The 23,435-nt window shown below is 54.0% G+C and overlaps 3 protein-coding genes across 6 annotated transcripts; 2 read left to right on the plus strand and 1 right to left on the minus strand.

The window, feature by feature from the left end:
- Positions 1–7,645: 7,645 nt before the first annotated feature.
- Positions 7,646–20,006, plus strand: LOC103767245 (acidic mammalian chitinase). 4 transcript variants are annotated; one of them, XM_018079614.1, is made up of 11 exons: positions 16,326–16,365; positions 16,858–16,887; positions 17,347–17,548; positions 17,775–17,831; positions 17,936–18,101; positions 18,186–18,310; positions 18,517–18,640; positions 18,767–18,952; positions 19,198–19,317; positions 19,414–19,555; positions 19,666–20,006. In XM_018079614.1, exons 1-11 carry the CDS (start codon positions 16,341–16,343, stop codon positions 19,920–19,922), a joined length of 1,434 nt encoding a protein of 477 aa, XP_017935103.1. In that variant the 5' UTR covers positions 16,326–16,340; the 3' UTR covers positions 19,923–20,006. The 4 variants fall into 4 exon arrangements, with proteins under 4 accessions (XP_017935106.1, XP_017935107.1, XP_017935105.2 ...); XM_018079617.1 differs by lacking the exons at positions 16,326–16,365; positions 16,858–16,887; positions 17,347–17,548 and adding an exon at positions 7,646–7,664; XM_018079618.2 differs by lacking the exons at positions 16,326–16,365; positions 16,858–16,887; positions 17,347–17,548 and adding an exon at positions 8,834–8,852.
- On the minus strand, positions 10,692–14,006 carry LOC103767193 (acidic mammalian chitinase). The gene is made up of 11 exons (XM_008934306.2): positions 13,907–14,006; positions 13,435–13,464; positions 12,775–12,976; positions 12,510–12,566; positions 12,239–12,404; positions 12,029–12,153; positions 11,717–11,822; positions 11,444–11,629; positions 11,176–11,295; positions 10,939–11,079; positions 10,692–10,778 (listed from the first exon to the last, which is right to left on the minus strand). The coding sequence occupies exons 1-10, from the start codon at positions 13,929–13,931 to the stop codon at positions 10,945–10,947; spliced, it is 1,152 nt and encodes a 383-aa protein (XP_008932554.1). The 5' UTR covers positions 13,932–14,006; the 3' UTR covers positions 10,692–10,778; positions 10,939–10,944.
- Positions 20,007–20,367: 361 nt separating the features above from the next.
- Positions 20,368–22,676, plus strand: PIFO (primary cilia formation). Its single transcript, XM_008934359.3, has 6 exons — positions 20,368–20,392; positions 20,719–20,861; positions 21,217–21,315; positions 21,467–21,600; positions 22,009–22,135; positions 22,506–22,676. The coding sequence occupies exons 1-6, from the start codon at positions 20,368–20,370 to the stop codon at positions 22,572–22,574; spliced, it is 597 nt and encodes a 198-aa protein (XP_008932607.2). The 3' UTR covers positions 22,575–22,676.
- Positions 22,677–23,435: the final 759 nt, after the last annotated feature.

The following is a 23,435-nucleotide window of genomic DNA, read 5'->3' on the forward strand; positions in this document are numbered from 1 at the left end:
ACAGACCTGAGCTGCCACCACGGAGCCCTTTGCTCCAGGGTTTTGTGTGACACAGTGTCAACCAGAAAACGGGACCTTTCTGGGAAGTTCTGTGCTTTCCCACCAGGCTGAAGGGATCCAGTCAGTCCCAGCAGACTTCAAAGACTCGGTGTAGCAGGTGCTGCTTAGCAGAAGAGAAGACAAGTAGGTTTAGAGCTTCAGATCTGGGCCTGCTCTAGTTCATGGCACGCTGACCTGGTCAGGGCTGGCTCCAGATCTCATTCCCCTCCCAGACTGTGGATCTGGCCAGATGGATCCGGCTTCCCCTCCTCTCCCTCCCCACCAGCCCACTTCTTAGTCCGCAGCTCAACTGCCCAGCCTGGATTATGTCAGGAATAATCTACAGCTAAAGCTCTGCCCAATCCACCCCTCTCCTGTGCCCAGACTGCAAATCCAGGGTGGACTTCTGTGCTCCAGCCAGCGAGAGCTGCTGCTGGCCCAGGCCCCAGCGTGGGAGAGCAGGGACGGTGGGAGAAGGTCCTTGGGGTGCTTCTCAGGCTACACCCACAAATATGAAAGAGGCCATTGCTTCCCAGGGCCCAGCAAAGATCCCAGTCCCTGCAAACAGCAATTAGGGCACAAAGAGGCCCAGATAAAGCAGAGCAACACCCTGCCAGAGCTTAGGTCTGGGTGGTGCCTTTTCCCAAGCTGATCCCAGCTTGGAGAGATACCTCCTGGGTAGCAGGTGGACTCTTGCAGGACTGCTCCAGGCTGTTCCCAAGGGTTCCTCGCCCTCCCTGGCGAAGGTGGCTAATTGGTTTTGGTGGGGTGCTGCACCTGGGCAGGGGGAGGCAGGGGCAGGCAGGGGCAGGGTGTCCCACAGGGACTCACCCTCCGGGGCTTTGCAAACCTCCCCACCATCCACGAGTCCCCCCCGGCCGGCGTGTTCTCCCAAACCACAGCCCGGCTGCTCCGCAGGGAACACCGAGGGCCAGCTGAGCAGCAGAGCACGGGCAGGCTCAGTATCAGCCTTCACACGTCTCTGGCTGGCTGGCTGGCAGCCTCCGAGGAGGAAGCAGATGTGGTTTTCTCCACCCTGCCTGTTGCGAAGTCCCACAGAACGTTCTGTTACTCAAGAAAGCCCGGGAGGCCGAGCGGAGCTGGGACGTGGGCTCGGAGCTGGAGCTGGCCCTGCACTGCTGGGGGTGGGAGCTGTTCAAGTAGGGCTCATGTACTCAAGAGCCTGGGTCTGGATTGCACACAGAGTTCAGCTGCGTTTGGACCCCAAATTTCGGGTTAGAGCCACGTCTGTTACTCACAGGAGCAGCTCATAAGCTCCCCCTTCATATTTTGGCATTCGAGCAACAGGCAAGGCTTTGGCAGAGGCTCTGGGGGCATTTTTCCACTCAGGAAATGAAGAGAGTCATGATTTTATCTGTGTACAGCTGAGGGGAGGAGGTGGGAGCTGGATTCCTGAGCCATTTTCAGGTCAGATCTTGGTGCCTGTCCAAGGGTTTGATCTGTTGCTCAATGTCTGCTCAGGACTTTGGTCTCACTTTACAAAAACCCAAGAGCTCCGAGTGGAAGCAGGTTGGGAACGAACCAGGGACACTTAAACCTGCTTGAGCTAAACATAACTTCAGTATCCTGGCAGTAGTCCCCAGGAGGCTGCCCTGAGGTGTGCCAGGGATGTGATGGCCCCAAGGACATTGCAAGGGCAGAGGTGACCACGAGGGACCAGCCCAGGCTGCTCCATCCACTGCTGCTGAGCAGCGTTCCCAAAAAATCCTTGGAGTGGTTGTCCTGCACCGCTGTCTCACACTGTAATTAGTGCTTTGGGGAGCCCAGTTATACCCCAGCCCTGCCCCTCCCCACCCAGCAGCAGTGGTAGGGACAGTCCCACTCCCACCCCAGACAGCTCTGTCCCTGTCTCCACAGGGAGGGCAGCGAAGCCGTCTGGGATCTCTCGGCACCTCTGGAATTTGAGCAGGCACCGAGACACAAACAGGGTGGCTCAGCTGTGCCAAGAACAACTGGAAATCCAGCCTATGGACACTGTTCCCCACCAGGAAAAGGCTGTGCAAAGGAGAGCAGAAGGCTCTGGGTGCAAGGGGGGGTGAGCTGTATCACAAGGGGAGGAGCTCCCCGGCTGCAGAAGAAACAACATCGTGGCTGGCACAGCTCCCTGTTGGGCACAGCAGCCCCAGGGAGGGCCTGTCGTCACAGCAGGACTCTCCAGAGCCTTTGGCAGCAGGGATTTGCAGCCACATTCCTTAGAAAACAAAAGGATTGGAAAAAACAGTGAGGACAATAACTCACTTTTCCCTTCCCTTCCTGTAATTCCCTCACGCCGGGGGAATTACACACAGGGCTCTGGAGAAACCTTCCTGACAGCTGGGAAAGCACAGTTGGGTCTGTGGGCAGAGACAGGGCACAGGGACAGAGGTGCCAGGCAGGGACTGAGCCCCTTTGCTCGAGCAGGATGTGTCCTGCTGCTTCCCTTCCCAGCCAGCCCTGTCCTGGCTGGACACAGAGGGCTCAGCAGCTCCCCCTGACCTGCACAGGGCACCCCAAGGCCTGCACACCTGAAGTGTCCTCAACCCAGCTACCCCCAAAACCAGCCCACAAAGTCAGATGCTGTTTCTCCCCCCCGATTCCCAGGAGGTCAGCTGAGTCCCAGGAGAGCAGAACGCCCTGCCTGGGGCAGGCCAGTGGTTTGTGAAGGAGCCAGAGGTTGAAGTGGGATGTCTCCCCAAAACTGAGATTCCAAACCACCCAGTCACACACTCCCAGGAGCTCCAGTACCGATGGGCTCCTGTGTCAGGGCTGGTTTGCTCCAGCTCCTCAGTTTCCTGCTGCACAGGGAGGTTCACTTCCCGTTCTGGAAGCACCTGGAGACTTGTGAGCCTGGAAAGGTGCATTGCCAATGAGGGGAAGGAGCTGGGAATGTTGCTGTAGGCAGCTCCTGCCAGAAAGAGGATGGATGCTGGGAAGGTCTCCCCGCAGCAAACATTGCACAGGAGGGGAAGGGAGGGGAAAATCGCCTTCCAGCTTCCCTGGAGCAACAGCCAGAAGAAAACACAGAGCCCAGGACTGTTTTCTTCTGGTCCCTGCAGAGGGGCATTTCTCAGCCTGGATCATGAACACTGGGGATGGAAATGGCCCAGTGGAGCAGGGAAACATTCCCATGTGCCCCATTAGTCGTGGCTGACAGGGCTCCTGGGATCTCCACTCCCTCCTGTGCCTGCAGCTCTCCCCGAGATAACCAGTTCAGATTGGCCTCCTGCACATGCCCTTGAAATCTGCGGAGGCTGGAAGAGTAAACAGACCTTAAAAGGGTCTCAAATTCCAGCCTTCCACTCCCTCTTCTCAGGAGTGCTCCTGAGGGGAGCAGCTTTCACAGAGACCAGGCAGCCGGAGGCCTCTTGGTCACACAAAGCAGCTAAGAATAACTGCCAGCCCTGAGCCTGCCTGCTCCAGAGCCCAGGAGAGCCCTTCCTTGGCGTCTGTCCACACTTGTCAGCCATAAATGGCTGTTTTCCCTCTTTCTAGCAAGGCCACATTGTGCTCCCACTGTTGTGCTCCCCCACTAGAAATTCCAGCTCGGAGCTGCCAGCGCTTGAGATCTCGGCACAAGTCTCCTCATGTTTGAGGCTTTTCTTGCCCTCCTGCAAGGGGTGAGACTTTAATTAAAGAAAGGTTATTGCTGAGCAGAAAACTGAAAACAGGAACTGGCTCTGCAGATCCACGCTCGGGTCTGAAACACAGGAGTCAGCTGGAGAACAGACAGATCCTTCCACTGCAAACCAAACACTCCAAGGGAGTTTTTTCACATCAGCACTGTTTTGTTGGGAAGGTTTCTCAGAACCAGGCTGGAATTTCTCCCCAAACAGCAAGGGAGGAAGGCAAGTGAGCCTCTGCCTAGAGTCACCTGTGGGGTGACAGCTGTCCATGTCAGTCCCTTCTTCTGATGTGTCCCACCTGGACCTGGATCACTCCCCCCCAGAATCTCAGGTTCTGTCTCCTTCAGAACTAAAACAAGACAAAAAAACTCCTCTTTTTTTTTTTTTTTTGCAAGAAGGAAGAAAACAAAAAGAGTTCTTCTCCAGCCAGCTTTTTCCCAGCAGGAGCAGAACAAGGGTGTCCACTTCAAAGGTGTCACCTGAGACACACCTAAGCTGAGGCCTTTAGAGGCATCTGAGTGCTTCAGAGACATGTAAGCAAGTAAATCATCTGAAGGGCCACCTTGGACTCTATAAATGCCCCTGGGTATGCGAAAAATTGGCCACAATTACTCTGTGGGGTGCTTACCTTACATGATTGTCTTAATTACACGGGGCTGCCTAATGACACTTTATGCAGCTTTAACTATGCAAAGAAAGGCATCACACGTGGGACAGAAAAGGTTCTGACCACACCACGGCCAACGTGAGAAAACCAGCAGCCTTCCTGATGGACCCACTTTGCCTCCTGCTCTCTGACCCTGCTCAGCAGGTTCCCAGATAAGATGAAAGCCCTGGGTGTGATCCCAGTGATGGCAACACACTCCTGGATCGGGCTCGGATACGGGGACTTTCCAGCTGAGCAGCACCGTGGCTGTCCTTCAGCTGGGGCTGTTTGTGCTGGGGTGGGATCTGCTCCCAGGTGACTCCCTCCTCCTCCTCCCAGCCCTGGAACCTTGGGAGCTGGATTTTTTCCCCCCATTTCTTTGGGTTTTTTTGAGCCATGCCACGTAGGCCCAGAGCAGAGCGTGTGTCTTATCTCACAGCCACCCACATGAAAGGGGGAACTTTGCAGCCACGTCAGAGCTGCAGGGGAGGCAGGGAGAGCACGGCCCTGCTGGGCAGGTGGGACGTGTGTGCCAGGGAAAGGTGCCTTGCCAGGGATTCTGCGTCTGGCTTGGGGTTTTCCCAGGAGCTGAGGAGCAGTCAGGTGGGGGTTTGACTTCAGCCTGTCTTAAAGACTTGTTGTAAACTGCTCAGATTTCCAAACACCTGAGCAAATATATAACCTGCTCTGAATAGCACACCACTGTCAGCGTGCTCTGATTTGATGCTCCCCCTTTTTTTTTAATCCCCCTTTTCCAGGCATTTCGAAGCCCCAGACTGAAGGTGTGTTATGAAGTGGTTCTGCTTTTCTGCTCCAGCTCTTTTTATTCCTTACACACAGCCTGCTGGATCCCCCAAAAGTGCCCCAGTTTAGGCTCTGCCTCGGGACACGGACCTCCCAAGTTTTGTGGAGGGCAAACGACCCTTTCCACTTCCAAAAAAACGACCCAGCTGCCTTAGAGAGGGTGGGATGGGGGAGCACCATTGGAGAAGCAAATCCAAATATAACCCTGGAAAAGCATTCCACTCCAATTAATTATTAGCAGCGAAACAACGTTTTTAAAAGAGAAAGGAAAATATTGTGCTGAGCTGAGGAAAAAAAAAAAAAAAGAGGGAGGTCTGCCAGCCCTGGAGTGTGTTTATCCCGGGGGTTGTTTAAGCCCTTAGTGCTGAGTTACTGACAGAGCCCAGCTGTTCCCGAATCTCAGCCCTCCCCTGTGCTCTCCAGTGGACTCTGCTCTCGTCTGCACCCAAAAAAGGGCCGCGTTTCCCTTCCCGGCCCTGCCTGACGTGGCTGTTCCCTGCACGTCAGCAGGCCCAGCTCCTCAGCAGGAAGCTGGCGAGAGCTTCTGCAAAACAAGTGACGTAGGAGCAGCCACAGAGCACAGCAAAAGCCTCCCACGAGGGCAGGGGGAGCGGGGCTGGGGAGCAGAGCCGCTTCCAAAGATGGACATCCCTCCGTGGCCGGGGCGCTGGAGCCCCGGGAGCTCCAGGGGTGCTGCTGGGGGGGGGGCACAGGCTGGTTTTCCAGTTTTTATGGAGATTGGCATGGGAACAAAGGGCTCCGAGTGGGAAGCACGTTCAGGGTGCCAGGATGCCTGGAAGAGGGAATGCATCCAGCCTGGAAGGGAGGGAGGAAGGGAAGGGAGGCACAGAGGGCAGCTCCGTGTGGGGCACCCCAGTCCAGGGCACCTTTCCTCAGGGATAATGGGGATTGTGGGGGTGGGATGGATGGGGAAAACAGGTCATGTTCCATGTCCCAGCCACGGATGGGACAAGGGGGTGTTCACTCCTCTGTGGGTAAAATAAAGGGTCAGCAAACTAAAGGGGGGCCCCTTCCCACCCCCATCCCTGGGTCTGCCCCGTGAGGAGGAATCAAGGCTGCTACAAGAAATTATAACATGAACGCTTTTACTTCCGCTTCCCTCTCTCCCCCTGAGCCCTGGCAGCCTCTCAGGGCTCTCTCAGCCCCAGGCCAGCCCCAGGAGAGTCCCCACAGTGACAGCCAGGAATACAGGATTAAACCCAGGGCAGTGCCCCCAGTGCAGCTTCCCCACTCCCCCGTCAGCCGAACTGGGTTCACACGCTGTTCCCAGTGTTCCCTCCCTGCAGCACAGCCCTGGGCCAGCAGTAATTGGGAGTTTCTTTGATGAATTTGCCTTTTATTGCTTTCAAGTTCACGGCAGTTCTCAGCCTAAACGGGTTTTCTCCCATGTCTGCAATATTCAGAATTATTGGCTGAATCCTCTCGGGGTGACACATCAAATCACACACTGGTTTGGGGTGGAAGGGACCTGAAAGATCATCAGCTTGTTCCAACCCCCTGTCCCAGGACAGGAACCTCCTGTATCCAGAAAGATAGGCTCTTTCAAAGGTGCTGCTGTACCTTCCCCAGCTCCATTCCCATCTCTGGATATGCTCCAGCACCTCAATGTCTTTCTTGGAGCGAGGGGCCCAGAGCTGGACACAGGATTCAAAGTGTGGAATTTCGTGGCCCCATAAACTCCACACCCTTAAACTCCACATAATCTGCCAACCCTCTCCCTGGATCTTGAGACACACTCAAATATTCTCAATTTCTGAGTTCATTCCTGAGGCTCCTTCGTTTCCATGAAGGTTTTTAGGCTCCCCCCTTCTGCTGCACTAACCTGAGGGAATGGGATATACTGGCAAAGGATCTTGTTCCCTTGCTGCCCCAGAAACTCTGAATGGGAAAAAGGGTGGAGGTGCTTGGGGAGATAAACCCCATCCAGCAAGATTGGGAAACAAAACTGTTCTTGCAAAACAAGGCCAGTGGCTGCTGAAGTGTGGGGACAGAGATAACGTCTCTGCTTAGAATCGAGGCCACGTTTCACCCCGTTCAGGAAAGCTGAACTGGGGGTCAGCCTGACTTCTGGGCTATTTTAAGCCCTGTGGGTTGAAGGGCACCTGGAGCTGCTGCTTCAGGACCAAATGTTTAATTTAAAGGCTATTTGGTTGCTCGGGTTTCCAGGGCCCGAAATGCTATTGAATTATTTTAAGAACCTTTATTGTGATGAAGCAAGGGCGTTCGTGGGTGTAAGTGAGAGGAGCTCGTGCCCTGGGGAGGGGGGGTGAGGGTCCACATCCGTTTTTAGACCCCTACATTTTGTTTTCCTGGTTCCCTGGCACGGTGGCCGCTGGAGGCACAGGATCAGCTGCTCCCCCTCCCTGCCTGGGTTGTCTCAGCAACAGTTGCCTCAGTACTCCTGTTGTGTCCTGTAAATGTTTAATGGGAAGCTTATCTCTCTTACCTCCCCAGATGGCTCAGGTTATTGAGCTTGTGAACACGGATTAATTGGAAATGGGCAGATGTTGGCTAACCAGAAAAAGAGCTTAGTAAGTAATTAGATGAGCTGGGATGGTGGTGTGGGGGCAGAGCATCCTCTGAAGGGTTCAGAGGGAAAAGGACGGGGCTGAAAGGAAGTTCCTGTTCCCTGCTCTGAGGTCCTGGCAAGGAGCAGAGCTCCTGAGCACTGGATGAGATGCAGGACAGTGTCCCAGCGTCCGTGTCCAGCCCAGGGGCAGCCACAGTTCAGTGAAGGATTAGCCCCCAGCACTCCCAGCTTGTCTCAGCTCCCACTCCAGGGCATCTGGTTCTTTCCTGATAATGGGGATTGTCGGGGTGGGATGGATGGGGAAAACAGGTCATGTTCCGTGGCTGAACCTGCCCCTTGGAACCCTGACTGCAGGGAGCTGGAGATCTGTGTGCTCAGGGCTGACATTTTCCTAAGTAATAGATTATATTAGTTCAGGCTGTAATATGCGTTACCAATCTTAAGTGGATTTTTGAAGATTAAATGCTTTAATAAATCCAATTTTTGAAAGATCAGACTATGAAAAAAATTTCACAGAACGTAAGGTCCACAAAAATAAGGAACCACCCAGAGCAGCTGAAAGGAAGCTCCAGTTCTCCATGTGATATTTCCTGAGCTACAATAACACCCCTGTGCAGTCCATCCGTGCACATCCAACCTTTCTGCAGGCCCTTGTGCCCACCTGCACCCACCTGTGCTGGGCACAGACATTCACGTGCAGGTGAGGGATTTGTGGATCTGTCTCAGGTGAACACAGGAGCCTTTCCAAGGCCTGTTCTCACCTGCCAACAGACCAGGCAATGATGTAGGGACTAACACTTGGATACAGGACTAGGTGGGAGGATCTGCAGCCCATTCCCAGGCAGACAGAGCACCCTGGTCCCTGGAGTTCACCACCACAGGGAGCTGGGGGATGTGTTGCCTCCACCCCGAGCACCAGGGAACGTCAGGGAGATGCCTGCAGTGCAGAGTCAAGGTCTATTTGGGGAACAGGATGGTCAGAAATCGAGTTTGAGTGTTTCACAACATCAGAGAAGCTTGAGATTCGTTTACAGAGCCTAATTATAGCAGTTTAGTGCCAAGAGAGAAAGAGGAAAGATGAAAGATGTGCTGTGAGGGAAGAATATACAATGGGCAATTGCAGCACTGCATCAAATCCTCATGAAAAAAACTCTTCTAAATCCCTATAAAATATCCCTGGGGACAAAAGGTGAGCTAACCACACTCTAGAAGTAGAGGGGTGGGAAATGGCTGCAGCATTTCGTAATCAGAGTGAGTCAGATGGTATTTCTGGGAATGTGCATGCAGGAGGCAGGAATCTCCCTGGGGAGCAGGGAATGGTTGGTATCTGAAAATCAGCACTTCTTTAGTTCCACTCAATGAGCTGTGGAGAGAAGGGAAACCAGATGCCAGAGGAAGACGGTGTGAAGCAGAGCAGATCCAGCCGTTGGAACAAGGAGTTGGGACTGGGGAAAACAGCTTAAAAATAGAGACCTTCCAACAAAGGACCTGATGTCATGAGAATCAGAGAGAGATGAGTCCCTCCTGGCTGCCCTGAACGGTGTCTGCATGGAGCCTCCTGGCCAAGACCTGCTGTCTTCAGGAGGAGGGAATTTGAGGAGCTTTAAGGCTTTCTTGCCATGAGTCTGAACGAAACCAGATGCCAGAGATTTGCTGGATGGAACGTGTTGGTGGTGGAGTCCCCACCCCTGGAGGTGTCCAGGGAAGGACTGGACGTGGCCCTCAGTGCTCTGGGCTGGGTGACAAGGTGGGCATCGGGCACAGGGTGGATTCCATGGCCTCGGAGGTCTTTTCCAGCCTGAATGATTCCATGGCTCTGTGTTACACGGTGCTGGATCTTCAGCCAGGGCTTCCCACGGGATGGATCCCACGGCAGCTGCAACCTGTGCCCTGCAGGCACACCAAACGATCTGTTTTGGAGGAACAGAGAGAAATTTGGCCCAGGCCAGCTCCCAGACCCCTCTGAAAGCCCTCCTCAGGCAGCTGAGCAGATGCCAGCCCTGCTGGTGTTCCTGCCACCTCCCTGCACAGCTCCTGTTACACCATCAGCTCCATCAGCTCCGTGTGCTGATGGACACGTGTGGGGGTTCCACGACTGGGAGGTGGGAGAGAGCCTTTTCCTGACTCCATTTACAGGCACTGGATTGGAGTGGCAGCAGCTCCAGCGAGTGCACACAGACCAGGCTGGATGTGGGCCAGCTCTGCACATATTTGGCCACTGACACTGTGGTTGTATTTCCCTCGTTCTGTCACACTCCTGGAGAGGGGACAGTTTATCTAAGAAGGTCAGTAGTCCCCAAGTACAACTCAGTCATTAAAAGCTGTTAAGCCATTGAGAGACTGGCAATATCACCACAGGAGGCCCAGAGAGGCCTCTTTAACCAGGCTCCATGATTAAATGATGCTCCATGCATCCCTAATCAAGTTTTGGCTTGCATGGCCTGTTCCTTCCCCTGCATGTCCCGCTCAGCTCCAATTAGTTTCTATCTTTAAACTGACCCCTCAAGCCCATTTTCCTGCAGTAAATGTTTATTGTGCTGGTAAGGAAAGGCAGAAGAGACAGAAACTGAGCTTAAATTCTGGGTTAGATAGATAAGCAGGTGACTTAAACACTTGAGATGGCCAAAAAGAATGGATTTATCAAAGTGCTCCATTTCTACATGAAAGTGCTAAAAAATTCCTCTTAATCCTGGATCTCTGTTTGAGATTAAACAAAGAGGAACAAGAACTGAGCTTTCTGCCCTGCAATCACATTTCCTCTGGAAATGTTAGCAGAAGACTTCAAGAAAATCGCTCCATCCACAGGGCTGGGAAGAGTGGGCAACATTGACACCTGCTGTTGGCGTTTTTAATTGCTGCTGTTCCCAGGCACAGCCCACAGGATTGTCGGGAAGCCGAGAGCATGGAAATAGTCAGGATGAGATGAGTTAAAACAGGGAGAATTGTTGCTTTTGCAGAAAGCTTTATTTAATCATTCTTATTGTGTGCAATTAGGTCAGAGGGGTCTGTTGGCTGGAACAGGATTGGGATCTTCATGGCCAGTCCCCTGAATTGCTGCTTCCATGTTTAGGAAGTACAGGGACTTGAGGACTGGACTGTTCATGGATCTTGCAGCCTGAAAAGAAAGCAGGAAGCAGTTTGCCTTTGGGAAGGGATTCTGTTTGGAAGGGACCCTCCTCCCTGCCCTCTCTCCATGGCCCCAGGGCGCTCTGAACACCCCCTGCCCTTTGGAGCTGCTGGGGGGACACCAAGGCCGTGTTCCTGCTGGGACTCACCACTGGTCACAGACCAAGGCCCTTCTTCAGGGTGGAGATCAGGGGGTATTTGCCTTCATGGCAGAAAGTGCCAGTGAAGTCATCCAGGTCGATGGTCCAAACCATGGCCCCTCCAAAGTTGTTCTGCTTCAGCCAGTCGACCTGTTTGGGGCCGGGCAGAAATCCCGATCAGCCCCAGGAGCTGCTCCTGCAGGAGCCTCCTGCCCCTTCCCAGCACAGCCCCACGTCCCACCAGACCTTTGCACTGAAGCTCTTCGTGTTGTCGTAGCCAATCCACTCGTTGCCCTTGTAGGCATAGGGCACGTCCTCAGGGGCATCCCAAGACTGGGTGGCTCCGGTGTTCAGGAACGAGCAGATCTAGGAAAGAAGGGCAGAGCAGGACAAGTCAGAGAGAGACCTGCCAAAAAGGGCCTGTGCAATGTTGCCTGGGGTCAGAACTCTTGGCTGGGAAGGCAGAGGATGGTTTGTGCTGCTCTGGGTGTCTGGAGGTGAGGGCCACACGTACCTCGTAGTAAGCCAGAAGCCCGGCCTCCCTGGTGTAGGGTCCTACTGGCCCAGGGCCTGAGGTTGGGGCCCCAATCCCAGTGTTGGAGGGGTTTTGCAGGGTGAAGGTCTTTCCGTAGGTTGGGAAGCCAACCAGGAGCTTCTGAGCTGGGGCACCATTGTTCTTCCAGTAGTTCATAGCATATTCCTGTAAAAATCCCACGGTTCAAGTGAGTGCCAGGCTTTGCTGGCAGGAAGAGGAGTTCAGTGACAGAGGCTCCCCAAATGTCCTCACCACACTGAAGCTGCTGCCACTGCTGAACAGGGGGCTGTTCTCGCCAGTGGAGCCGTCCCAGGGGCTGTGGAAGTCGTAGGTCATCACGTGGATGTAGTCCAGGTACCTGTGGAGAGCATTGGCTGTGCCCTGACCCGCTCAGGCACCAGAGCTGACGGTTCCTGCAGCGCTGGCCGGTCACCCCTGTCCCAGCCCGGCCACGGCCCCACTTCCTGCACATCTGGGTCCCTCAGGGGCTCTTTGCAGCTTTGACTGCAGCGCTTGCAGGGAGACAATCCAGTCCCACAAGTGATCCCAGGCTTTGCTACTCACTTGCCCAGCTCAGCAATCTCGTAGCCAGCCTGGATGGTGGAAAGTCCTCCAGCCACAGCCGCGGTGACCAGGAGCCGGGGCTGGTTGGTCTGTTTGGCTTCCTGCTCAAAGGCTGCCAGCAATTCCTGAGGGATGCCAAGGAACAGGGCTCAGACTTTACATCTGTCCCAGGGCTCTGGCCAGAGCTGTGCTGAGCAGAGCAAAACTCACCTTAACCAGGACAGTGAAGAGCCCCTTGTCCTGGGCTGGGCTGCCCCTGGAGCCGGGGTATTCCCAGTCCAGGTCCAGCCCATCGAATCCATACTGGCGCAGGAATCTGACAACGGAGTTGATGAAAGTCTGGCGGTTCTGGGGGGTGGAAACCATTGTAGTGAACCTGGGCAAGCAGAGCAGGAGAGAGTTGGGGTTAGACTGGGGCCTCCTTCCATTCTCCCTCCCTTTCCAGGGCACCATTATTGGAAAGAGATAGTTTGAATTTTACTTTTCTGTGCCGAAATTCCATCCTCCAATGGCCAGCAGGGTCTTCAGGTTTCTGTTCCTGCAAAGGAAGGGACAGCAACCTGTGTTACTGCAAGGCTTTGGTGGAGCTGTGGCCTTTCCAGGCCCTGTCCTTTAGGTGGAAAGCGTGAACAGCAGGTCCCCAACACCCTGAGCCACTGTCCCCGTGCTCAGAGGAGCGGGGCTGTCCCCTGCCCTGCCCTGACCCAGAGGGAGAACAAGCCCTGCCCTCTGCTCCCAGCACATACTGGTTCTTCAGGCCGTTGAAGGATTTGTAGAGGGTCTCGTCGTTCCATTCATAAGTGGTGATCTCGTTGTTGTTCATCCCGGCGAAGGCGTAGATCAGGTGGCTGCACAGGTTGGGGTCGATGTTCTCGGGGGTGTATTTCCCCTCCCCAGGCCTGTACTGGGCCCAGTTGGTGAAGTAACATGTCAGCACGTAGGCAGTGCCTGTGGGGAGACACAGGAGCTGGGGGGGCTGCCTGCTGCCCCTCAGACACCAGTGGCTTCAGGCAGAGCATCAGGAGCAGATCTGCTGGGAAGGACTGGGCAGAGTTTCCTTCTGGGGTCAGGAGTTCAGGCAAAGGGCAGTGGGGTTGCTCCTCCCTCACACACTGCCCAGCTCTCTGGGACACCAAGGGATTTGTTTCCTTCCTCCTCTGTCTCGGGGGACGGGTCGGCCTCGGGGCCTCTGGTGTCCCAAAACTCACGACTCAGGGTCTCTCCCCCAGGCTGAGCCCCTGTGCTGTGCTGCCCCAGGAGGCAGGAGGGAGGCAGGAGGGCTGGCTGCAGAAGGGCCAGCTTGGTGGGAGGCTCTTGGTGTTGGCTGTGCCCCCTGTTTGCCCTGTCTGGGAGTGCTGGGGCTGGGAAGGGTTGGCAGGGGTTGTTTTAGGGAAGGAAGCACCTACCGAGGTGGGCGTTGAGCAGCAGGGCCAGACCTGGGAGGGCAAAGGGAAGAACAAACCTGTCAGTGTTTGCACTCAGAAATACAAAGTTCTTGTGCAGGACTCTGTATTCCTAAGCTGAGGCACATGAGGGTTTCTAGGGAAGATGGTAAAATTTCTGGAATGATTTCAGGTAAAAGCACAGAAAAGAGAGCAAACAAGTGACCAAGCAGTGGTTTGAGGTTTAGATTTTTGTTCCAAAGCACATCTCAGTTTCCAACTGCAATGAACTCTATTCATGTTCAAAGCAGAACAGATCCCCAGCAGCAGCACTAAAGAACAGAACTCTCCCTCCTTAAAGGAGGTTGTGAAATCTCTCCTGAAAAGAGGGAGCAGCAGTTTTATACCCCCAAGCCCCTGTGCAGGCACAGTGGGACAGTGACAGAGCCCCAGCACTTGTCAGAAAGGCAGAGCCCCGGGTTGAGGCGGCACTTACCGGTGAGCAGAGTGAGCTTGGCCATCTTGGACCAGAACTGATGTGCTGCACAAAGTCTCTGCTTTTATACCCTTCTCCCCCCTGCTGCCAATCTTGGATCAACACGGGTGGGCAAACATTGTGAGACTTGGCAAAGATCAGCATCACCTCAACTGAAACCCGGACAATGGGCCTGAACACTCCAGCTGGAGACATCACTGGTGGTGGGTCGTGCCATGTGCTGGTGTTGCAAGAGCAGCTGAAGAGCCAGATTAGATTTCTGTCATTGTTTGGAAGTTCGTTCCCAGCCCAGGTTTGTGTCCCCGCTGGGACTGGGCAGTGCCCGGTGGCTGAAGGGTTTGACCTTGTGCTGTCCTTGAGTCCTCCCACGGCCGGTGGCACTGCCAGCAAAAGGGTTGTGCTTTACAAGGGTTTGGTCTCCTTGGTGGGACCAAGTGAAGGCAAAAGTGAGCAGGACTTCAGTCCCCAGCATTGGGCATTTTGGAGGACGTGGGAACGGGGCTCACTCCCTGTAGGCACAGTGTCTGTCGGGATAGAGGGGCTTTGGGGTCTGAATAGGCTCTTGCCCCCGTGTGGTCACCTTAGGGAAGCCCAGGGTATCCCATCACCAAAGGAAAACCAAGTCAGTGTCTGCTGAGTCGTTCTCCCCCTTATGAAGAGAATATTCTTCTCAGAGAAGCATTATTTCTTGTCACCCCTCTGATCTAATTGCACACAGTAAGAAGGAACTATTCTGAAAGGAACAACTGGAATATCAGGGTCTCCATTCCGTGACCCATCAGAAAAGAGCCCAGGCAGCTGAAGGACAGACAGACTTATTCCAGCACAGCCACAGAATCAGCAGAATGACAATTTTAGTTGGTGTGTGGAGGGAAACTACAGCAGAAACAACCCGGAGTGGTGGATCTCTGCAATCCAACACTTCAGCTGCTGGAACAGTGTGGGAGGTCCCCTTCTGCAGACTTGACCCTTTTTTAACTTGAATCCTTTTATCAGGAACCAGTTCTTCTGCCCTTAATTACCTACTGCCATTCCCAGGGAGCCCATGGAAAAATACCTTTCTTTAGACAGAAAGAAGGCAGGGAAAGTCCTGAAGGAAAACTCCAGGACTTGACCAACTGCCATTTGTTACCACCACATGCAAATCAGTGTCCTTGAGCTTGCCTTTCCACACCAAAACAGACCTGAAAAGGCTCCAGAGGTTGCTGAGGGTGGGATTTCCCAAATCTATTCCAATTTAATTTATACTATGCTACTTTATCAACCAAGAAACACACTGGAAAAATCCCCCTTGGAGGTGGTTGTCTTGTTATCGGTCGCAGGACACCCAGTGCCTGCAGGAAACCCAAAGGGTCAGGCCAACACACTTTAATCTGCAGGTCACCCAACGTGTGACGTGGGCAACTCTGAGGCTGTTTTCCAGGCTCCCATTCAGCCAAGCCTGGGTGACCTACTGGGAAGTCACCTTCATGTCACCTGAACAGGAATAAAGGAACATCTTGGAGCAGGGCCACTGGCCAAGTGCCTGCTGTGCCTTTGCCATTTGCACTAGTCCTGAGGGTGCAAAAGGGGAGAAACCACCTATCTCCTCACACAGGGTAAGAGCTGCTGAGTCTCTGCCTGGGGAGAAGATGAAAATGAGGAAAGAGTATTTTGAGGCATTTGGGTAATTTGACTCGATGGGACTTCACAGAAACCTAAGGAAAAACCTGAACCCTCGGCAACAGAGAGGTCTCTGGTTTTGGGAAACATCTGAGCAAAAAGAGGGGGGGATAAGTCTGAAGGGAAATGCAACCTGCTCTGTCTCTGAGCTCCCTCCCAGAGAGCCTGAGCTCCAAGAAATAAGGAAACCCCTTCTGTGTCCCTGAAGTGACACCACCTCAACTGGTGTGGGCAAGACACGACTCAGACCCCAAAGCCCCTCTATCCCAACAGACACTGTGCCTACAGGGAGTGAGCCCAGTTCCCACATCCTCCAAAATGCCCAGTGCTGGGGACTGAAGTCCTGCTCACTTTTGCCTTCACTTGGTCCCACCAAGGAGACCAAACCCTTGTAAAGCACAACCCTTTTGCTGGCAGTGCCACCGGCCGTGGGAGGACTCAAGGACAGCACAAGGTCAAACCCTTCAGCCACCGGGCACTGCCCAGTCCCAGCGGGGACACAAACCTGGGCTGGGAACGAACTTCCAAACAATGACAGAAATCTAATCTGGCTCTTCAGCTGCTCTTGCAACACCAGCACATGGCACGACCCACCACCAGTGATGTCTCCAGCTGGAGTGTTCAGGCCCATTGTCCGGGTACCAGCTGAGGTGATGCTGATCTTTGCCAAGTCTCACAATGTTTGCCCACCCATGTTGATCCAAGATTGGCAGCAGGGGGGAGAAGGGTATAAAAGTAGAGACTTTGTGCAGCACATCAGTTCTGGTCCAAGATGGCCAAGCTCACTCTGCTCACCGGTAAGTGCCGCCTCAACCCGGGGCTCTGCCTTTCTGACAAGTGCTGGGGCTCTGTCACTGTCCCACTGTGCCTGCACAGGGCCTTGGGGGTATAAAACTGCTGCTCCCTCTTTTCAGGAGAGATTTCACAACCTCCTTTAAGGAGGGAGAGTTCTGTTCTTTAGTGCTGCTGCTGGGGATCTGTTCTGCTTTGAACATGAATAGAGTTCACTGCAGTTGGAAACTGAGATGTGCTTTGGAACAAAAATCTAACATTCAAACTAATGCTTGGTCACTTGTTTGCTCTCTTTTCTGTGCTTTTACCTGAAATCATTTGACAAATGTTACCCAGGCTGAGGTGCCTCAGCCTGGGAATTCGCAGTGTGGTGTGTTTGCTATAGAACACAGAGGTGACAGGGTAAGGTTATTCTGGGTTCAGCCCAGTCTTGCACAAGAACTTTGTGTTTCTGAGTGCAAACACTGACAGGTTTGTTTTTCCCTTTGCCCTCCCAGGTCTGGCCCTGCTGCTCAACGCCCACCTCGGTAGGTGCTTCCTTCCCTAAAACAACTCCTGCCAACCCTTCCCAGCCCCAGCACTCCCAGACAGGGCAAACAGGGGGCACAGCCAACACCAAGAGCCTCCCACCAAGCTGGCCCTTCTGCAGCCAGCCCTCCTGCCTCCCTCCTGCCTCCCAGGGCAGCAGGGAGGCAGGAGGTCAGCCTGGGGGAGAGACCCCGAGTCGTGAGTTTTGGGGCACCAGAGGCCCCGAGGCCGACCCGTCCCCCGAGACAGAGGAGGAAGGAAACAAATCCATTGGTGTCCCAGAGAGCTGGGCAGTGTGTGAGGGAGGAGCAACCCCAGTGCCCTTTGTCTGAACTCCTGACCCCAGAAGGAAACTCTGCCCAGTCCTTCCCAGCAGATCTGCTCCTGATGCTCTGGCTGAAGCCACTGGTGTCTGAGGAGCAGCAGGCAGCCCCTCCAGCTCCTGTGTCTCCCCACAGGCACTGCCTACGTGCTGACATGTTACTTCACCAACTGGGCCCAGTACAGGCCTGGCCTGGGCAAATACACACCCGAAAATGTTGACCCCTGCCTGTGCAACCACCTGATCTACGCCTTCGCCGGGATGAACAACAACGAGATCACCACTTATGAATGGAATGATGAGACCCTCTACAAATCCTTCAACGGCCTGAAGAACCAGTATGTGCTGGGAGCAGAGGGCAGGGCTTGTTCTTCCTCTCAGGTCCTACCCTGTTGTTCACCCTCTGCTCTCTGCACAGCCCTGGGCGAGGGATGCTGAGAGAGAAGGCAGAGACAGGCTGGGCAGGGCAGGGCAGGGTGACAGCCCCGCTCCTCTGACCACAGTGACAGTGGCTCAGGGTACTGTGGACTTGCAGTAACTCTGGTACCTGTCCTTCCTTTGCAGGAACAAGGATCTGAAGACACTCCTGGCCATTGGAGGATGGAATTTTGGCACAGCCAAGTAAGTTCAAACCATGTCCTGCCCATAAAAGCACCCTGGAAAGGGAAGGAGAGGAGGAAGATGCTCCAAACAAAGCCCAACGCTCTCCTGCTCTGCTTGCCCAGGTTCACTACAATGGTTTCCTCTGCTGAGAACCGCCAGACCTTCATCAATTCTGTCATCAAATTCCTGCGCCAGTACCAGTTTGATGGGCTGGACCTGGACTGGGAATACCCTGGCTCCAGGGGCAGCCCAGCCCAGGACAAGGGGCTCTTCACCGTCCTGGTTAAGGTGAGTTTTGCTCTGCTCAGCACAGCTCTGGCCAGAGCCCTGGGCAGATGTAAAGTCTGAGCCCTGTTCCTTGGCATCCCTCAGGAATTGCTGGCAGCCTTTGAGCAGGAAGCCAAACAGACCAACCAGCCCCGGCTCCTGGTCACCGCGGCTGTGGCTGCAGGACTTTCCACCATCCAGGCTGGCTACGAGATTGCTGAGCTGGGCAAGTGAGTAACAAAGCCTGGGATCACTTGTGGGACTGGATTGTCTCCCTGCAAGCGCTGCAGTCAAAGGTGCAAAGAGCCCCTGAGGGACCCAGATGTGCAGGAAGTGGGGCCGTGGCCGGGCTGGGACAGGGGTGACCGGCCAGCGCTGCAGGAACCGTCAGCTCTGGTGCCTGAGCGGGTCAGGGCACAGCCAATGCTCTCCACAGGTACCTGGACTACATCCACGTGATGACCTACGACTTCCACGGCTCCTGGGAGAGAAACACTGGCGAGAACAGCCCCCTGTTCACAGGCCCAGCTGACACTGGGGACTTCAAGTACTTCAACGTCGTAAGTGTTTGTGAGACAGAATCCCAGGCCTCAGCTCTGTGATTGCACCAGTGAGGAGACATTGAGGAATTCATCATCCTGCCTGCAAACCAGGGCAAAGACTTCAACAGGAGTGTTTTCTTACAGGAATATGCTATGAATTACTGGAAGGACAATGGTGCCCCAGCTGAGAAGCTCCTTGTTGGCTTCCCAACCTACGGAAAAAGCTTCACCCTGCAAAACCCATCTGACACCTCTGTTGGGGCTCCAGCATCAGGCCCTGGACCAGCTGGACCTTACACCAGGGAGGCTGGGACACTGGCTTACTATGAGGTACGTCTGTCTAATCACATTCCTTGTTCAAATCATCTGAAGGAATGTATAAGGAAGGCACCCGTGGAGCTTTCTGAATGGCTGCCTCAGACACAAAACTGTCCATAGAATTGCTAAGAAAAAGTTACTTATTTTCAGGGACCAGACAAATGACACAAAACTAGAGAATAAAGTCCAGACAATGGCAGAGCCTGGACTTTTCCCTTTTTGAAATTAACATTCCACCTCTTGGTGCTTCTCCCTAGATCTGCTCTCTCCTGAGCTCTGGAGCCACCCAGGCTTGGGATGAACCCCAGGACGTGCCCTATGCCTACAAGGAGAGCGAATGGGTTGGCTATGATAACACAAAGAGCTTCAGCATCAAGGTCTGGTGGGACGTGGGGCTGTGCTGGGAAGGAGCAGGAGGCTCCTGCAGGAGCAGCTCCCGGGGCTGATCGGGATTTCTTCCTGGCCCCAAACAGGTCGACTGGCTGAAGAAGAATAACTTTGGAGGGGCCATGGTTTGGGCCCTTGACATGGATGATTTCACTGGCACTTTCTGCAATGAAGGCAAATACCCCCTGATCTCCACCCTGAAGAAGGGCCTCGGTCTGCAGGACGGCAGTGAGTGCTTTGAGTACCTGAGCAGCTCCCTGACGGGAACTCCCATGAAGGGAGGGGAGGGATGAGACTCTGTCAGCACAAAAATAAGCCCTTTCCTGCTTTGGTTGCAGACTGTGTGCCTCCTGCTGAGCCCCTGCCTCCAGTCACTGAGGCCCCCACTACCACCAGTGGAAGTGGGAGCAGTGGCTCTGGTGGGAGTGGTGGCTCTGGTGGGAGCGGCTTCTGCGCCGGCAAAGCCAACGGCATCTACGCAGACCCAGAGAACAGCCAGAACTTCTACAACTGCTTGAACGGCCAGACCTTCGTGCAGAGCTGCCAGCAGGGCCTCGTCTTCGACCCCGTCTGCTCCTGCTGCAACTGGCCATGAAGTTCCTAATCCTGTTCCAGCCAGCAGACCCCTCTGATCCAGCTGTACACAATAATGATTCAATAAAGCTTTCTGCAATCCTCCCTGTTTTAACTCATCTCGTTCTTGATATTTTGATGTTTCATGATTCTCCCATGGTACCCAAACTTGTGCTCAGGGAAGGGATTGAATCCACAAGCTGGATTTAATTCCCATATGGCATTTTCCAGGGCTTTCTTGCTGCCCTACCCCAGGGGCCACAGGGGAGCAGAGAGGAGCCAACGGGGCAGAAGGGTCGTGACATCACAACCCTGGGCTGCTTCCCCCGAGCCAGCACAGCACATTCCACAGGGCCGTTACTCACCCTCAGCTCTCCCCTGCACCCTCCACGTGCTGCCGTGGCCTCCAGCAGCCCCTGTTCTGCACCCACAGTGGCTGGAGCACACGGGCAGCCCAGCAGGGCAGGATGTCAGCGGGGCAGGAGACAAGGGGTGAGAGCTGTGCGAGGTGGGGGCACCCGGGGGGGGACTCTGGGGCTCGAGGCTTTTCTTCTCTCACAGCTCCCCTACTGGGCTGCTCATGACTCCCTGCCCCTGGAAAAAGCCAGGCCTTTGTGGCAGGAGGGAACAGGCATCCAAAGGGTTGATTTCCAGGGTCAGGGGAAGCTCCCATTTGGGAGGTGAGGGCGTGGTTGGCCTCAGGCAGAGAGCAGCAGACACTTCAGGTAAAAAAGCAGCACGTGGTCACATCTATTTTATCTTTTTTTTGTTGTTGTTGTTTATCACACTGGTGGCACTTCCCCCTCCGGGTCCCTCAGATGTGCAGAAGCATGTCTCATTTGGGACAACTCAGGAAAGGAAGATGTTCCCCTACTACTACGCCCCTGACAGGCTGGGCATCGAGGTGGCGGCCGTCGGGGGAAACCCGCTGGTTGGGCCAGGCTGTTACCTGGGCCAGGAGGTGAGTTGTTAAAGTGTTGTGGTCCTTTGCAGAAGACACAGGACAGGAGCAGTAGGGCCATGGCCAGCCCCAAACCCGCCCTGCAAACCCACCCCAGGATGTCTCCACATAAACCTGGAAAAAAAATCCCCTCCCTTCCCAACACACCAGTCCTTATGTAGCTCCACAGCAGTGAGAAAATGGGAGAATTAATAGGAGTAGCATCAATAGGAGTAGCATCAATAGGAGGAGCATCAATAGGAATAACATCAGTAGGAATAACATCAATAGGAATAACATCTGCAGCTCCTGTACTTCTGCCCTGCAAATAGTGTCTTTGAAATGCCAGTAAGACACTTCTGCTTTTGGATTGCAGACAACCATCCTGCAACCCTCCCTGAGCACCAGACCCATGAGCAGCAAGGGTTACGTGATGGGAGCGAGGACAGGCCCACGCTTCATGCGGAGGAACCTGGTGAGGAACGGGGAGTTCTGAGTTTTTAACACTCTCAGGGCAGCCAAAGTGTTGAAGAGCAGGTCTGTAACACTCAGCTGGCTGCTGCCCTGAGCATGTGGGAATGGTTTGCACAACCAGATGTTCCACACAAATGTTTTCCCCCCTGCAGACGGTGACCCCCGGCCCAGCAGCGTACGAGCCCTTCCGGATGGAGAAGAGGAAGTGCCAGCCTGCCTATGCCCCATTTTCCTCCAGTACACCACGATTTCCATCCAGGCCTCCAGACAGAGAACTTTTCCCTGGGTAACATAACTCATTTTCTTACAATTTTCACAATAAGCAGGAGTACTGACAGAGAGAAATGCTAAGACACAGATGGCAGATAGGAGACCGAGTTCTCAGTGAAGCTTTTTTGTCTTCAAAGAGCTCCCCTGCTTTAGTCTTTAGCTTAGTACCATGACTAGAACACCACAACATGCATTTCTCCCATGGATCTCCCCCACATTGCTCTGCTGAAAACAAAAACTCACTTAGAACACAGGCTGAAGTTCTCAACACCATCTCACGTCTTCCTTTTCTATGGCACCATCATTGCTATTAAAGAATAGCTGTATTTTAGATGACCATGAACAGGTCATTGAGGTAAATTCTATATTATAAACATCATACACCAGCTCCAGAATTGAGACATTTTGTGCCTGTTTTCTTTAGGCCTGGAACTTACAACATAGAGCAGCCATTGAACAAAAAAGTCACTTGGCCCATGAGGTTTGGGTCTCCAGACTGGTCTTCAGTGCCCAAGCCACCAAAGAAGATGGTGAAAAGGGAAGTACAGGAGGTAAGGACCGGGATGAGGGGATGTTATTCCTGGCTCAAGGCTTCTGAGAAAGGAAATTTCCTCGTTACTTTGCACCTGCACTAAGTTTTGTTATCCTTTCCTTACCTGCCTGGGGCACAAGATATGATTTCCTGTGAGAAAACACCTGTTTGCAAAACCAGCCACAGTCCTTCAAAAAACCCTTCTATTAAGAAATTTCCTCCGGAAGTTTCCCCCCCGCAGAGTGAAGCGAAGCAGAGCCTCGACTGCCCCTTTTAGCTCTGCTGGGAGGAAAAACTCATTGAGAACACAGGCTGAGGTTCTCGACACCGTCTCACACCTTCCTTTTCTGAAGTGTTGTCTCTGCTGTTAATGCATGGCTGTCTTTCAGATGACCATGGACAAAGAATCCAAAAAGCACCAGGAGCGATTGGCCTACCTGAAGCTGTACTTTGGCTGAGGGGCTGTGCCCCCTCCTCTGGAGACACCCACCTGCACCACCAGGCTCAAAGAACCAATAAAACGTCTCAAATGTTTTAAAATCCGAATAAAATCGTCTCAAACAGAGGGATTTGTGGCCGCTGGCTGTCTCGTCTGGGTGTCTCCGGGGCCCTGCTCCCCTCAGCCCTCGCCGGGGGATGTTGTCTCTGGGTGCAGGTTTGGGCTGGGGGAGAGTTAAAACTTCTTCCCAGTGGCTGCTGTGGGGCTGTGTTTGTGTTTGTGCTGAGCACAGGGTTGACATTACAGCGAGGTTTATTGGTCCTTTATTGTTTGTGTTATTGCCGGGCAGGGCCTACGCAGAGCCAAGGCCTTTCCTGCCCCTCGTGCTGCCTCACTGAGGGGGAAGTTTGGGAGGAGACACGGCCAGGACAGGTGACCCCAGGTGAGCCAAGGGACATTCCAGACCGTGGGACAACATGCTCAGTTCATGAAGTGTGGGGAAGACAGAGGAAAGGGGGGACGTTTGGAGTGATGGCGCTGGTCTGCCCGAGTCACCATGACGTGGGATGGGGCCCTGCTCTCCTGGAGGTGCTCAATATGTGCACATGGGAAGCAGGGAATTATTTCCTTGTTTTCCTTTGCTTTCCTATTAAACTGTCTTTATCCCAACCCACGAGTTTTCTAGCTTTTAGCCTTCCAGTTCTCTCCCTGATCCCACTGGTGTGGGAGCGAACGAGGGGCTGTGGGGGGCTTGGAAACCACGACACCATGGAAACCCCTCAGCTCAGCACCCTCCCCAACAGGGCTTTCCTCACGCTCTTCCCTCCGAAATCCAGCCCCCCCTGGGACAGGAGAGGAGCCAAATGAACCTGTCTAAAGG

The sequence above is a fragment of the Manacus vitellinus genome, unplaced genomic scaffold (assembly GCF_001715985.3).
Source record: "Manacus vitellinus isolate BGI_N305 unplaced genomic scaffold, ASM171598v3 scaffold_47_pilon, whole genome shotgun sequence".
Taxonomy (NCBI): domain Eukaryota; kingdom Metazoa; phylum Chordata; class Aves; order Passeriformes; family Pipridae; genus Manacus; species Manacus vitellinus.